The sequence below is a fragment of the Miniopterus natalensis genome, chromosome 4 (genome assembly GCF_054644295.1).
Source record: "Miniopterus natalensis isolate mMinNat1 chromosome 4, mMinNat1.hap1, whole genome shotgun sequence".
Taxonomy (NCBI): Eukaryota; Metazoa; Chordata; class Mammalia; order Chiroptera; family Miniopteridae; genus Miniopterus; species Miniopterus natalensis.
The window spans coordinates 43581441-43594870 of record NC_142084.1 but is presented as its reverse complement, the minus strand read 5'-3'; the positions used below and the strand labels follow the sequence as shown (position 1 = coordinate 43594870).

General features: G+C 42.8%; 1 protein-coding gene across 1 annotated transcript in view; it reads right to left on the bottom strand.

Moving 5' to 3' along the window:
* FHIP1A (FHF complex subunit HOOK interacting protein 1A) overlaps positions 1 to 13430 on the bottom strand; it is a 190921-nt gene that overhangs the window by 29282 nt on the left and 148209 nt on the right. Inside the window, exon 8 of the mRNA XM_016211211.2 lies at positions 313 to 480. Within this exon, the coding sequence (XP_016066697.2) occupies positions 313 to 480 (168 nt within the window). The remainder of the gene's footprint in view (positions 1 to 312; positions 481 to 13430) is intronic.

Sequence of the window (13430 nt, the reverse complement as noted above, 5' to 3'; positions counted from 1 at the left end):
ATACCCAGACTTGCTACACTCTGGTTCTTTGGCTTTGCCTGCACTTATGCCCATATGTTCCCCTGCATCGTGCCTCCTCAGAAGCACATTCTGCTAGTTCCATAGAAGAAAGTGCCAACCCAGAAATTGAGAAAAATGTCCTATGAAAGGCAGTAAGTGCCACCTCCCTGACAAAAGAACTCCTAATAGCAAAATGCAGTATCTAGTTCCAAAATAGAAAAGGTAATGGCTGAAAGGAGGAAAAAAGGGGTAGGGGAGAGAAAAGAGAATATTCAAAATCCTATTCCAAAACAAATTCTCCTGAAATCTTACCCGAAATGGGGTGTTGATTCGACTCGTGAGAGTGTCTAGGATGTGGACATTCTCGTGCTGGTGCAACAGGATGAAACGGAGGAAGATCTCAAGTAGTGCTGGCTCGGAGATGCTCCGCAGAAAAAGGTCCAAATAGGCAGTTGTGGTCATGACCTCCTCCACAGTCACCTGGGACCAACGACAGAGTGAGCACAGGTGAGCATCCCCGCGATGCTGTGATACATGCCTCCCCGACGGCCCCGGCCTCACCGCAGTGACCCCATCAAGGCAAGAACACACCTGCCACAAGAACACACTTCAGAGCTTCATCTGAAGCCGATAACCTATTCACATCCCGCAATACCTCACGCTGTTTCCACCCTTTAGCTCAGTAAGGGAGAAGCAAAGGCATAAAGACGCGGTTCAAGTGTTCAGACAACTCTAATCATCAAATGCAGCTCATACACCATGAAGATTTGTGTGCGCAATCGCTGGGGGGAAAAGATAAGGGAACGTGTTTGCATGGTCAGTAAAGGATTAATTAGATAGCTCAGCAGAACTTGTTTCATTAGCCATCACTCTGTAAGTATTTACTGAGACCTGCTATGTACAATGAGCTGGAAACATTAAGAACACATTTTTTTGTCCAGGAAGATGGATTACGTATATGACCCAGCACACAAAATAATATAATAATAAATGGCAAATGGGAGGTGAACACACAGTGATGCACATGTTCAGACGTGTTTCTGCAAAGTTGCAAGTCACATTTTTATAGCTGAATAATATACATAAAGTGGTACTTACAAACTGCTATAAGAATTTGCTGCTTATAAAGTAACTGTGGCTTTTTTATAACACAAATTAGTATTTTCCATGTGGCGGGATTTTCCCGTGCTGTAAAATGTCCATCTTTCAGGAAACAGAACTCTGAAGAGTTTAAAGCTTCAATAAATTAACTTCACCATTGTGACTGGGAGCATCTGAAGACCTGGAATACATCTGTCTTCCTCAAAGCAGACTATAACATCTGATGAAGAGGGGTCATCAATGGCCTTATTGTCTGTAGTGGAGAAATACCTAAACGGGGCTGCATGACAATCACTAGTGAAAACTGTTCAAAACTCCCACCTCCAATCCTCTGCCCTAGAAATCTCGGCCGTCTCCCCTGCGGCGAGCCTGACACACTGGATGATCCACGAAATGGCTGGTGATGCTTTCAGCGTGATTACACCTTCTCTTTTTCAGTTTTCCATCTTCTTTATTTCTCCCTTTAAAAGTGCTAACTGCCACTTTATCATACTGTGACTTTTATATACATTTCTCTTCCGCTTGTAATTTTCTGCTTTCAAAATCCACAAAGCAGTTTAGGAACTGGATCTCCGAGTCTGCTTTTATAAGTGTAGACAGGCCTTGCATGGACGCATCTGTGCATTAAGGCTTCAATTACTTCCATAAATTTCTTGGTTCTTAGGTATGTTCTAGATAGATGAGTCCAGGTGGGCAAGAGAAACCAAGTGGGCTTTGTCTGTTTTCTTTGTTCTGAGCAAGGCATGCCTACATACTGCATTTCAACGCACTCTCTCACAACCTATGGACAACTCACCCAGCAGCACCCTGGGTGGTCTGAGCACCCCATCAGAGGGCAAACACCCTTCCCTCACCAGCTCAGCATCAATGGTGTGAGATCCTCAAATATTCAACTCACCACTGTGCCATCTGAGCCACTTCAAAGGGCTCTCTGTGGCCCAAATATAGCAAAGGAAACGTGTCAACCACTTGACACATAAACTGCCTTGAGAAGCGTGCTTCTCGTGGGCTGCCCCAGCTTCTGAATCAAACTGCTTCTACCCTTTTTCCCAGTGTTCGCTAGTGACAGCTCCGGCACTCTTAGTCCTGTCCTGGGACACACACTGTGTCTCCTTCCTTATTACTCCAGTGCGATGCACTGGTCTAGCACATACGCAGCACTTAATAAACGTCTCCTGCATAAATGACATCCCCCAAGGACACGGGGATTTACATTGGCCAGAGTTGAGCTTCATTTTTAATTCTTCCCTCTTCTCTGCATGTGCTCTGAAGGCCTCAGAGAGAAAGAACATTTTTAATAAAGACATAAAATGACTGATGTTGCCAAGTAGCTGTGAGGGAAATGACTCACAACACCTAACAGGTAGTTTCATGAGCTCACACCCATTCCGCTACTGCAGTCTCGGGGGGCCTTCAGCAGAAATCTAATCCAAAGTCATTTAGGCAAACGTCTAATTCCCCAACACTCTTGATCACTATAAAAAAAGTAGCACTAATCACTCCAAATGGGCCATGTGTGTAGTTTCCGCAAGATGGTATTTTCATCTTACCTACTGGGCACTGCTGAGTGGGTGTGTCATGCAGAACTCCAGGAGCTGCCTTGGCACCAATAATGCAGCATCAGCTTGCCCCCCTTAAGTTACCCATGACCTTAATAAGCTCAAAAGCACAGCAATCAGCTCTTCAGAATATAAGTCTCGGTCTTTGGGGGCTGCCATGAAAGGAGGGCACTAAGTACCTATCGTTTACTACTCTGAGGTCGGACAAATGAAAGATTTTTTTAAAGAAAAAAAATCAAAGCTGTCATTTATAAGCTAAGAGGATTTAAGAAAGCACTTGGAGGGCATCATTTACATAACGTGGTATAAATATTAAAGACCCAATTCTATTAAGCATCAAGTTGCACACTCTTTATAAATGGAGGTCACATTCACCTTAAACTAATACCTGAACCAGGAACATCTGGTTCACTCTTTCCATCTCTTCCCTTCTCCATACTGTCAGAGCCCTTAGGAGCCTTTTATCCCAGAAAATCTTCTCCTGCCCCATTATCTTACTTTTCAAAATCTTCCTCTAATCCCCCATATAGGCAACCTCCTTAACGAGGATGAGACCAGAGCCTAAGTGTGATCACTTGAAAGCTAACAAAAAACCAGGGGAAAGCAGCTCAGCCGTGCAGAAGGTAAAACTGAAGCTTTCACGAATGCCCCAAAGTGGGAGGATTAGCCAAACAGGAAGCAGCCGCCTCTGCACCGTCCATTGACAGAGGACAAGCAGCTGTTGATAGTAAGACCTTCTGACTCAGGTCAATACTGATTTACCTTGTTCTATAAACAACTGCAGGTAGCTACAAATCTACATAGAAATTCTAGAAGAAATAGTAAATGAGGCTCTATTTTATCACCATATAACACAACAATAAAGTTTAAGGATAGTAAAGCTCAGAAATGTTATTTCTTATTAAAGGTAGAACAGAATGACTACAATAACCTAAGGAGAACTCATTCCTACAAATAATTATTCTTGACAAGGAAAGTACAACTGTGAACCAAAACAGCGTATCTGCTTAGGCACTCTTTTTTTCTAGTTGAGGTACAATTCAGCAAAAGAACAAAACTAAACCACTCTCTTATACCACATACAAAAATTAATTCACAATGTATTAAAGACTTGAATGTAAGGCCTGAAACCATAAAATTCCCAGAAGAAAATATAGGCAGTAGGCTCCTTGCCATAGGTCTCGGTAATGATTTTTTGGATCTGGCTCTAAAAGCAGACAACAAAAGCAAAAATAAACAAGTCCATAAACAAGACTACATCAAACTAAAAGCTTCTGCAAAGCAAAGGGAACCATCAACAAAGTAAAAAGGTAACCTACTGAATGGGAGAAAATATTTGCAAATCACATGTCTTATAAGGGGTTAATGTCCAAAATATATAAAGAACTCAAACAACTCAATAGCAAAAAACAAACAAACAAAACAACTGATTTTAAAAAATGGGCAAAATATCTAAATAGACATTTTTCCAAAGAAGGCATGTAAATGGCCAACAGGCACATCAAAAGATGTTCAACATTACTAATTATCAGGGAAATGCAAATCAAAAAAACCACAACGAGACTACCTAACACCTATTAGGCGATTCTCAAAAACACAAGAAACAAGTGTTGGAGAGGATGTGGAGGAAAGAGAACCTCATGCACTGTTGGTAGGAATGTAAACTGGTACAGCTGCTATGGGAAAAGTATAAAGGTTTCTCAAAACGTCAAAAATAGAACTACCATATGACCTAGCAATTCCATTTGTGGGTACTTATCCGAAGGAAACAAAAACACTGATTTGAAAAGCTATCTCACCCCTGTATTTGTCGCAGCATTATTAACAACAGCTTAGGCTTGCTTTTCAGCCCAAGTTGCAGAAAGGAGCCCTGAGTCAGGTACTTAATTTTACTGCTCTCAAGTCCAGTTTAGTCTATCGTGGAACTAAATCTCTTTCTTCACCCACCTTTCCACCATCCACTAGCCCTTACCTGAGTCCACCAATCTCTTAAACTGGTGCTTTTCAAACTATAGTTTGAGATCCCAAAGTGCGTAGTGAAATCAATGTATCGGTTCATTAATGGTTTAGACCAGATTCAAATAGAAAATATTAGAGTACACTGCATGTAGTAAGAATAAGTACTGCTTGTGAAACTTTGGTATACATATTTTATTCAAACTATATGTAATACAATATATTATATATGCATGTGCCTTGTTATATAGTCAGTAAAACATACACAAATGCATAAATTTCTGGCTCCGCATTACAGTCAAAAACACCTAAAAAAACTGATGTAGCACTGCAGTAACCAAGCCAATTCACAGGCCTTTCTGCCACCCTCTCACCCACCAGCTCTCATCACCAGCTTCCTATATACCCCAGGCTGTGACCCAGCATGGCCTGGTCTGGAAGCAGCATAACTGAGATCAGTTCTCTGAGCAGGATGGAAACTGAATTTACAGGAAACTTACTCCTTTTTATCTTAGCCCCAGAGCTCCAACAGCACATTTTTTAAATTAAAAGTTCAAGCTTCTCAGAAATAGACAAAATAAAGAGTTTCTCTTCTCTTAAAAGGGGGTGGGTGGGTGGGAAGGGAGGAGCTGACACCATGAGTCATATGCCTCTTCTATAAACTCTCTCAAACACTGAGGCCAGGGCCCAGCCCCGCCATCGAGCCCACACTGCAGCAGCACATTAACTTAATGCAGAGCGTAGGAGTGAAATCGAGCACATACACATCCCGACCTTTCTGTAATCAGCTTGCATTGGGAAATTCTATTTGCATCTAAATTAGTACCAGAATCCTCCCTGTAATGGCAGGATGATATGTCCTGAAAAATAAATTTCCCACCTGCTAACTGGTGTGTGTGTGTGCGCATGTGCGCGCGCGCGCGTGTGTGTGTGTGTGTGTGTGTGATCCAGTCACACTGGAACAAACAGATGGGTCCTACCTTCTGTCGCTCAGGCAGGTGGCAGTCAGTGGGGTCAGGTGACTGTTGCACCCTCTCCAAGTTAGAAGCCACACTTCCTTGGCTCTCTTTTGATTCAGAGGAGAAAACTAGCAAAGCAAGGGTTCAGCCAGGTTATCTGCAAGCCCTCAGCCCCAGGTGAATACTGCCCACTGAAACCAGCAGTGGGGACAGGAATGATGAGGCTGGATTGCATAAGACAGGCATGAGGGGGTCTTTAAAGGGAACACATGCTAACCCCGCTCACTGCTGGCAGAGAGAGACGAGCTAGTGGACAGGCAGGAGGCACGTCCGCCCAAGTGCAGCCAAGGGCAGCAGCTGAACGGGCTCTTCACAGCCATCTTCTTCCCTCCAAGGACACAGAGCTCGAAGAACATTCGAGTACAGAAGGGAAGACAGACACCCTGCTTCTCAGTGAGCAGCCCCACTGTTTGGGCCAAAATCTCACGAGAGAAAACGTTCAATTATTCCCAGTTGGAAAAGAGTCTGAGTCGATAATTCAGGCTCCCTTCCTCACGTCTCCCTTCTGCTTGCTCCTGGACCTGGAGGCCGCACACTTCAGTGACACCACGGCTAGAGGGAGGCTGGGGAGGTAAATGGAGGTGGCATCCAAAGTGGGTGAGTTTGGCTTATTTATTCCTAAAATATTTGAGGAAAGAGGAAATTAACATGTTGGCTACAAGGAGTGCAGCAACATATTTTAGGGAGATGTTAAAAATAAAGCCAGTCTCTACCCTTCCTCCCCAGCCTGTCTTCGACGTATCTGTGATACACTAAATATAATAATTAAATCAATTAAATATAAATCAGCAGAGTAACTTGTACTTTCTGAGGGAGAGGGGAAGACGTAAACTAATGGCTTTTCAGTGTTCCTCCAGACCCTGAATGGCGAAAGGCTCACCACCTACCCAACGGAATGCAGAGCTGGGGTCTGTGCGGGGAGTGGCAGCCAGGCGGGGGAGACACACTGGGCGGCTGGGTCACTTCCCCTGCCTGGCCAATGGTGGCGCTTCCCAGGCCTGCAGGCTTCCTTGCTGAGCACCAGTCCCTGGAAGCACACCCTCATACACTGAAATTGGCCCAAATGCCAGGTGTGAGAACAGACACCATTCTTAGTGACCAACCCTCCCAAGTACGCCTTTGCTATTTGGGAGGGTTGGTGAATCTTTCTCACATCTCCCACTTTGTTCTCAGTGTACAGATTACATTGTCATGAGCACTATCGACTGCTATGGAAGCTGCACTTTGGGGGGTTCCCACCTTCCTGCACCTCCTGGCAATGGGAACACATCAGGAGCAACCCTGTGCAAGAAACATTAAGCACCTGTAATGTTCCACACAGAGGCTGGGAGTAAAAGGTGAGCAAACACAGTTCTGCATGTTTTGCTGTTGCCAAAAGCAGAAGCCAAAAGCATCGGGAAATTCTAACTCAGGCCTGTACCTCAGTGAGATCTGTACCAGGAGTTACGGAGTAACGTGGCCTCGCAGAGAACACAGTTGCCACGGATGAATAGGAAAGGAGGCTGTGTGGTTTTCAGAAAGAGTACAGGCCTCGGAGCTACACAGACCCAAGTTCAAATCCTAACTTGTATCATGTTATTTAATCTCTTTGAGCTGGTTTCCTCCTCTGAAAAAATGGAAATAATTTACTATCTTTAAAAGAATTCAGAGGATTCTAATTAATGTGCGTAAATCTCAACACACAGAAAGGACTCAGTAAAGAGTCACCATTATTTTCTGATTTGGGGCATCCATCCTAAAATGAGCCCAACTGGGGCAAGAAAGGACCTGGAAGTGTGTGGGGCAGGGGGGTATCTGGTGATCAAAAGCCAAAATGTGCGTGTCTGCATATTTGGGGGTGAGGGTGGGGAGTACACTAGCCCTTATAGAAAAAGACCTCCCTCTACTACTTCCCCCCTCCACCCAAATCCCTCCCAGGCATTTTGCAGAATCAGGAAGGAAATGGTGAGGTGGTCACAAGGGATAGGCTAGGACAGACCCCAAAAGTAAGTGTGTCCTAGGACAGGCTAGAGTTAGAGAGAAGGCACTGGAATTCTCTAAAACATTGTTTTGTCTGTGATTGTCAATGTTCGCTCATTTAAACCTAGTTCTAATCCTGCAGGGCCAGCTGGCCAATATCTGAGAGCAGAAATAAAGCTGCCACCACCACCAAGAATGCCCCTACCTATGTTCGATGGGTAGGGGCATTCTTGGTGCAACTGGATTTGGCCAAGATGAAGGGTCCCTGCCCTCAAAGCATCAATATTCTTCCTGTTGCCTAGTACATACTGTCAGGCAGCGGCTACTCTAAATGCTCCCTTCCTATCCTATTGTGTATAATTCATACCCTACAACTTCATTGTACAGTAACTTATCAGAGTGAAATTCAATATATGATCTGTTATATTTGAACCTCATTCAATACAGCTTAGTTACTGAAATACTCCAAATATCATATAAGGAAGGGATTTCATCCTATGGCTCTGAGCTCACACTCAACAGAGACACTCTGGGATATTTCAGTTCAGAAGCAAAGAGCTGAAGAGAATTCCAAAGATCACTTTATCTATCCCTTTCCTGTCCACTAATTGTTCCAGAAAGAGTCTTCCTTTTTGATTTGAACCTCTTAGTTGCCATGTGAAGAACCATAAAAACAAGAACATCACTGACCAGTTTGTAAGCACCTACTATATAATTAAAGTCTAGTCTCAGCATAGTGTTTCAACTCTTTGGGTCCACACAAGCTTATAAGAACTGACTCCACCTAAGCAGAACATATATTTATTGTAAGGACACTTCACCAGAAGGCTAAAGCAGCTCAGAAAGGAAAGGAGGTCTGATGCTGGGCAGACAAGACACAAACATCCACCAACCCTTTTTCTAAACTCAGACAGGATTCCACAGCTTCCTTCGGCAAGACAGCTCAGTAGGTCTCTCTTATCAGAAAGCATTCCTCGTAGTCAAAAAAAGAGTCAGCCTGCTGTGATTTAAAGTTAACCTGAATGTAAACTGTGATTGAAAAAGAAAAGGAAAACCTTCCATCTAAAAATGAAATAATCTATGTAAAGAATACAGAACTAGAACTCTATTTGGAGCACAGGAAAAATCCAATAAATTTTAGCTATTTGTAAAAATAAAATAAAGTTAACCTGCCCTCACATTAAGAGGCAGTGATGAAGAAATGATGTCCCTAAAACTCAACTTTCTTTCCAACTTTGAAATTCTTATTAAAACCCTCAGCTCCCTTTCTCAGTTTTCTCAATGCACTTATCCACACTTTAAGATTGCAAAGTTACTACAGAAACAACTCTGCCTGACCTACAGTGTGAATTCTCAAAGCACCTGGTGCACCGGCAGGTACTCAAAGGGTAATCAATAAAGGTGTCGAGAAGGAAATCAGCAGCCCTGTAACTAATAAAAACACTCGGTTTTCACAGCCCACGCTGGGATGCCTTCATTAGCAAGGTGGTTAGATGAATCTGACAGTACGTGAACAGCAGAGGAAATTTTTCTTTTATAGTGAATAACATTTCACTGAAAATACAGAGCCTAACTCATACCATACTCTTGAATTAAGGCAACCTAGTCAAATGACACTTTGGGGAGAAAAGAAATGCTTCCTCAGGCTTCCCCTAATTTCTCTTCTTGATTAATAAGACAGTACTATTGAGTTCTGATGAGACTGACCTTCAACCCAACAGTAGAGGGGAAATGATTTATGAGCCAGAGTCTCAGCCAGCAGCTTCTCTAGAATGAAGTACCTGAGGACAATTATAAGAAGGTGGCATCCAATGCCTGCCACCCTCACCTCCAATTCGATCTGCCTGCTGGGTTCAATGTATCACTTGAGGGTGGAGTTTTATACACAGACCAATTCTCCTAGACACCAAAACTATAACAAAGGCAAGTTCTGATGATAAAAGACAGATTTCACTCCTGGCTCATTTTCCATGAGAGATGGAACGACCTCAGCACAGCGGAAGAGTGAGAACACAGAGGTGTCTGTCCCAAAGAGTCCAATAATCCCAGTCTTTCCGGTCTGTTTCTCTGTTACGTGCAACCCACTCACCATCTGCCGCTGGACAGTCACAGGGCAAGACATGCAGAGGAGCACCCTGTTGTTTATTCTTTCTCTAGCTCACCTGACATGCAGGTCAGATGCAAAACGGAGGGAAGGGTGGGTCCTTAAAGAAAGTCAGTGTGGGGCAAAAGAAAATTACACCAAAAAGATAAAATAAGCAGACTATTCCTTTCTGTTTTCCTTGCTTTCTGGTTTTCTTATGACTACTTAAAGAAAAACCTGCAGGGCATTTGTTGGTGATAAATTGTTAATGTTCTCTTAGGAGAGCATAGGGAAAGAGTAAAAGAGTCACACCAACTTTTAGACCAGGTTCTCCCTCCCCCTCCCCCTCCCCCTTGTTTCCAGGAAGACCACCACCTGGCTGCCTTAGGTAAAGTAGGGCTTATGTGAGTTGTTCTTGTATTTCTCTGTGTAGGGACCCTTCCAATCTTTTCATAATTCTGATGCTTAAGAATGGGGTCCTTTGGTACAGCATTATCTCCTTCACGCACTTGTTGAAATTAAAAAGAAATCTAATTTTCCATTTCAAATCAAAAGTAAATGTAAGCTTAATTTATAACCCTAATTTCCCTCTCCTACAATGGGTGAAAAGTGACGTGAAGGATGGCATTGAGGTCAGAGATGAGGATCTGTACCTGAGCTGGTTCAGACTCTAAAATAAAATAGAGAGAGAGGGAAAGTGTTAAGACGATGAATACAGTTTTGTTTCCTAACTTTTTTTTTTTTTTTTAGTCATTATTGATTTCAGAGAGAGGAAGGAAGAGGGAGAGAGAGAGATAGAAACATCAATGATGACACAGAGTCATTGATTAACTGCCTCCTGCACGCCCCCCACTGGGGACTGAGCCCGCAACCCAGGCATGTGCCCTGACAGGGAATCGAACTGTGATCTCCTGGATCCTAGGTCAATGCTCAACCGCTGGGCAACTAACTTTTATTATTTTTAAAGCGGTAAAAACAAGGAGACGAAAGCTATGCTAGGAGAAGAGCCAGAACCAGTTGTCTAGGGTCAAATACTAAGGCCACTGATAGGTTTCCTGGGACCCAGCCTCTGAGTCAAAACCCGCACATAGTGGGTGTTTCTGCAAATTAGTAAAAGGGTCCCTCCCTGGGCTGAGTAGCTGCCCAGGCCCACAACTTGGTAAGTAGATGCTTGGCCAGAGCAGAAGGTACCTTCTGCCAATTAGATAACGGTGCCCCTTCCTGTGGGTGGACGCAGGCCCATTTGAGGGCACACAGCCTGGCAAGCAGAATGGAAACTTCATCTCCCCTACTTGCTCCCTCAGCAGGGCGTCTGTGCCCAGTGGACAACATATACAACCCTACACCTGTCTAGCTTGTTTTTCCAATAGCAACAGAAACTTCTAGCTTCCACCAACAGAAACATATTTCTTCCTTCGAAATATATCCTAACTTTATTGCTAAAAAACTACATTTCCCTACTTCCTTTGCACCTAGGTATGGCTGTATATACCCTGGCCAGGGAAGTGTAAGCACAACTGGTGTGTGGAATAGGAAAGGATCGTTAAAGCGGGTTTTCTTTTACATAAAAGGAGTTCTGTGTTACCTACAGATAACCCTTATGCAAACTTACAGTGTATAATAAGATGATTAGCTTTGTGCATAGGTTGCTACAGAGATCTCGTCCCCAGCCTACAGAACAGTGTGTGCTATATACTGGGCGCTCAACATTTATTTGTTGAGTTAACTGAATTAATAAGTGAATGTTTCACATCAAGAGAAGACCGAATACTATCTGCAGCCCATGATAAAGCAGAAATGTTATGTCAAGGCTAATCTCATAACCCATTTTCCAAATAATCCTCCAAAGCATGACAACAGTAGTTTTCAAACTTTTTAAAACCAGGACCCATTATAAGAATTATATTCACAATAACATGTAATAGTTACTGTTACTAAGTACAGTGCATCCTGATATTTTCTATTCTGTTTTTAAGTGCTAATTGCCACCTACCAAAATGACTTTTTGATTCATTAATGTGACAAGACTCGGTATTTGAAAAACTATTTTAAAAACATATATTTACTTATTTTTCTGTTAATGAATAAAAAAGAGGCAATATTAATGTTTAATTTTTTAAATTACAACCTTAAAATATTTAAAATTTAATGGAAAGAAACAATGGTAGAAATAACTTAAACATTGTGCTTATTTTGTCTGACATTTTTACACAATAGTGAAATGTGATCACATATGTCATGGGGTCTCTACAACATAAAACAAACATTGACTCTGCCCTGGGAAAACCTGCCTGGAACTTAGGAGGAGCCAAGAGCTAGCTGACCCCCCCCATACCCCCACACCGCCACACCCCCACACCCCGAGTCAGCTCCCGCTTTCTGTCCCCTGCTGGCACAGGGCAGCGCCTCTCACAGCACTCTCAAAGCCAGCTGTCCTTTCTCCACGTTTGGCTCCTAACTTTCTACCCTGGAGGGCGAAGTATTTATATTAGTTGTTCTTTCTCTTTGCTAATAACAGAATGCAAATGTGCTTCCTTTCTAAGCTGTACAGATAAAAACTTAAGGAAGAAAAAGGCATCATGGGGTAGTAGAAAATGGACTGCAGTGGATATATATAAAACACTTGTGTTTTAATCCTTAGTATCTGGTGACACTGGGCAAGTGATCTTTTGGCGTCCCAGCTGCTCCCGCTGTGAAGTGCCTGGCCTGCCGAGTAACCTAGCACAGGAAGCTTACAAGTGCCAATAAAGATGGTTCGTGATGAGATGGGGGTGGAAGCTTCTGCGAAAAGTGCTTCCCTCATCAGATTCTGATGAGAACATAAAGAAGTGAGGCTCTACAAAATAAGAGAACACCACTCTGGAATACTTAGAGGACCTCCTAATGTAAATATAAAGTGGCCACATAAGCCTGCTGCGGATAAATTAATGTTAGAGAATTGAAAAATCACCTATTGCGTATCCTCTATCCCTCTCACATATATTATGCTCATGGATTCTGAATATTTCTTTTCCAATCATGAGTCTTACTGTTCTCAGCTGTAAAATGATGGTGCTGAACTAAATGATCTATTCCCTCAGTTCCAAAAATCTGAGATTCTGATTCCATGTCAGTGACATGAAACAAAAGCTAACTTCAGGCCCTGGCTGGGTAGCTCAGTTGGTTAGAGCTCCATCCCGATACACCAAGGTTGCGGGCTCAGTCCCGTCAGGGCACATACAAGAAGCAACTACTGAATGCATAAATAAGTGGGACAACACATCAATATTTCTTTCTCTCTCTCTTTCTCTCTCTAAAAATCAATAAATAAAAATTCTTAAAAAAGAGTGGAGGAAGTACAAAACTTAAAAAAAAACAGAGCTAATTTCAGTTCTTTGCCTTGGTAAGTTTATCTCCCAGCATAGTCAACACAGAACTCTCTTCTAATGTAGTGATAAGGGTGCTAGCCACTTTCTTTTGATACATTTATTTAACCAGTTGCATAATAGAGTGATTTTCATGTGCACAATATACTAGCAGCTGAGGATACACAAAAAGAAGTGAACTGCGTGGATCCCAGTGAAAGCTCAGGAACAGAGAGGAGAGAAATTGGGGTGTGCTTACATGCCAGGCTTTAGCCCCCTGTGGGACTCTACTAGGATTTAACAAATGAATATATTTTGGGCAGACGGGCATGAAATAAAGAATAACCCAGCAAAAATATAGTAGTAAGACTCGACGACAGTGAGGCTACTGCTCTGACGTCAAGTTTAC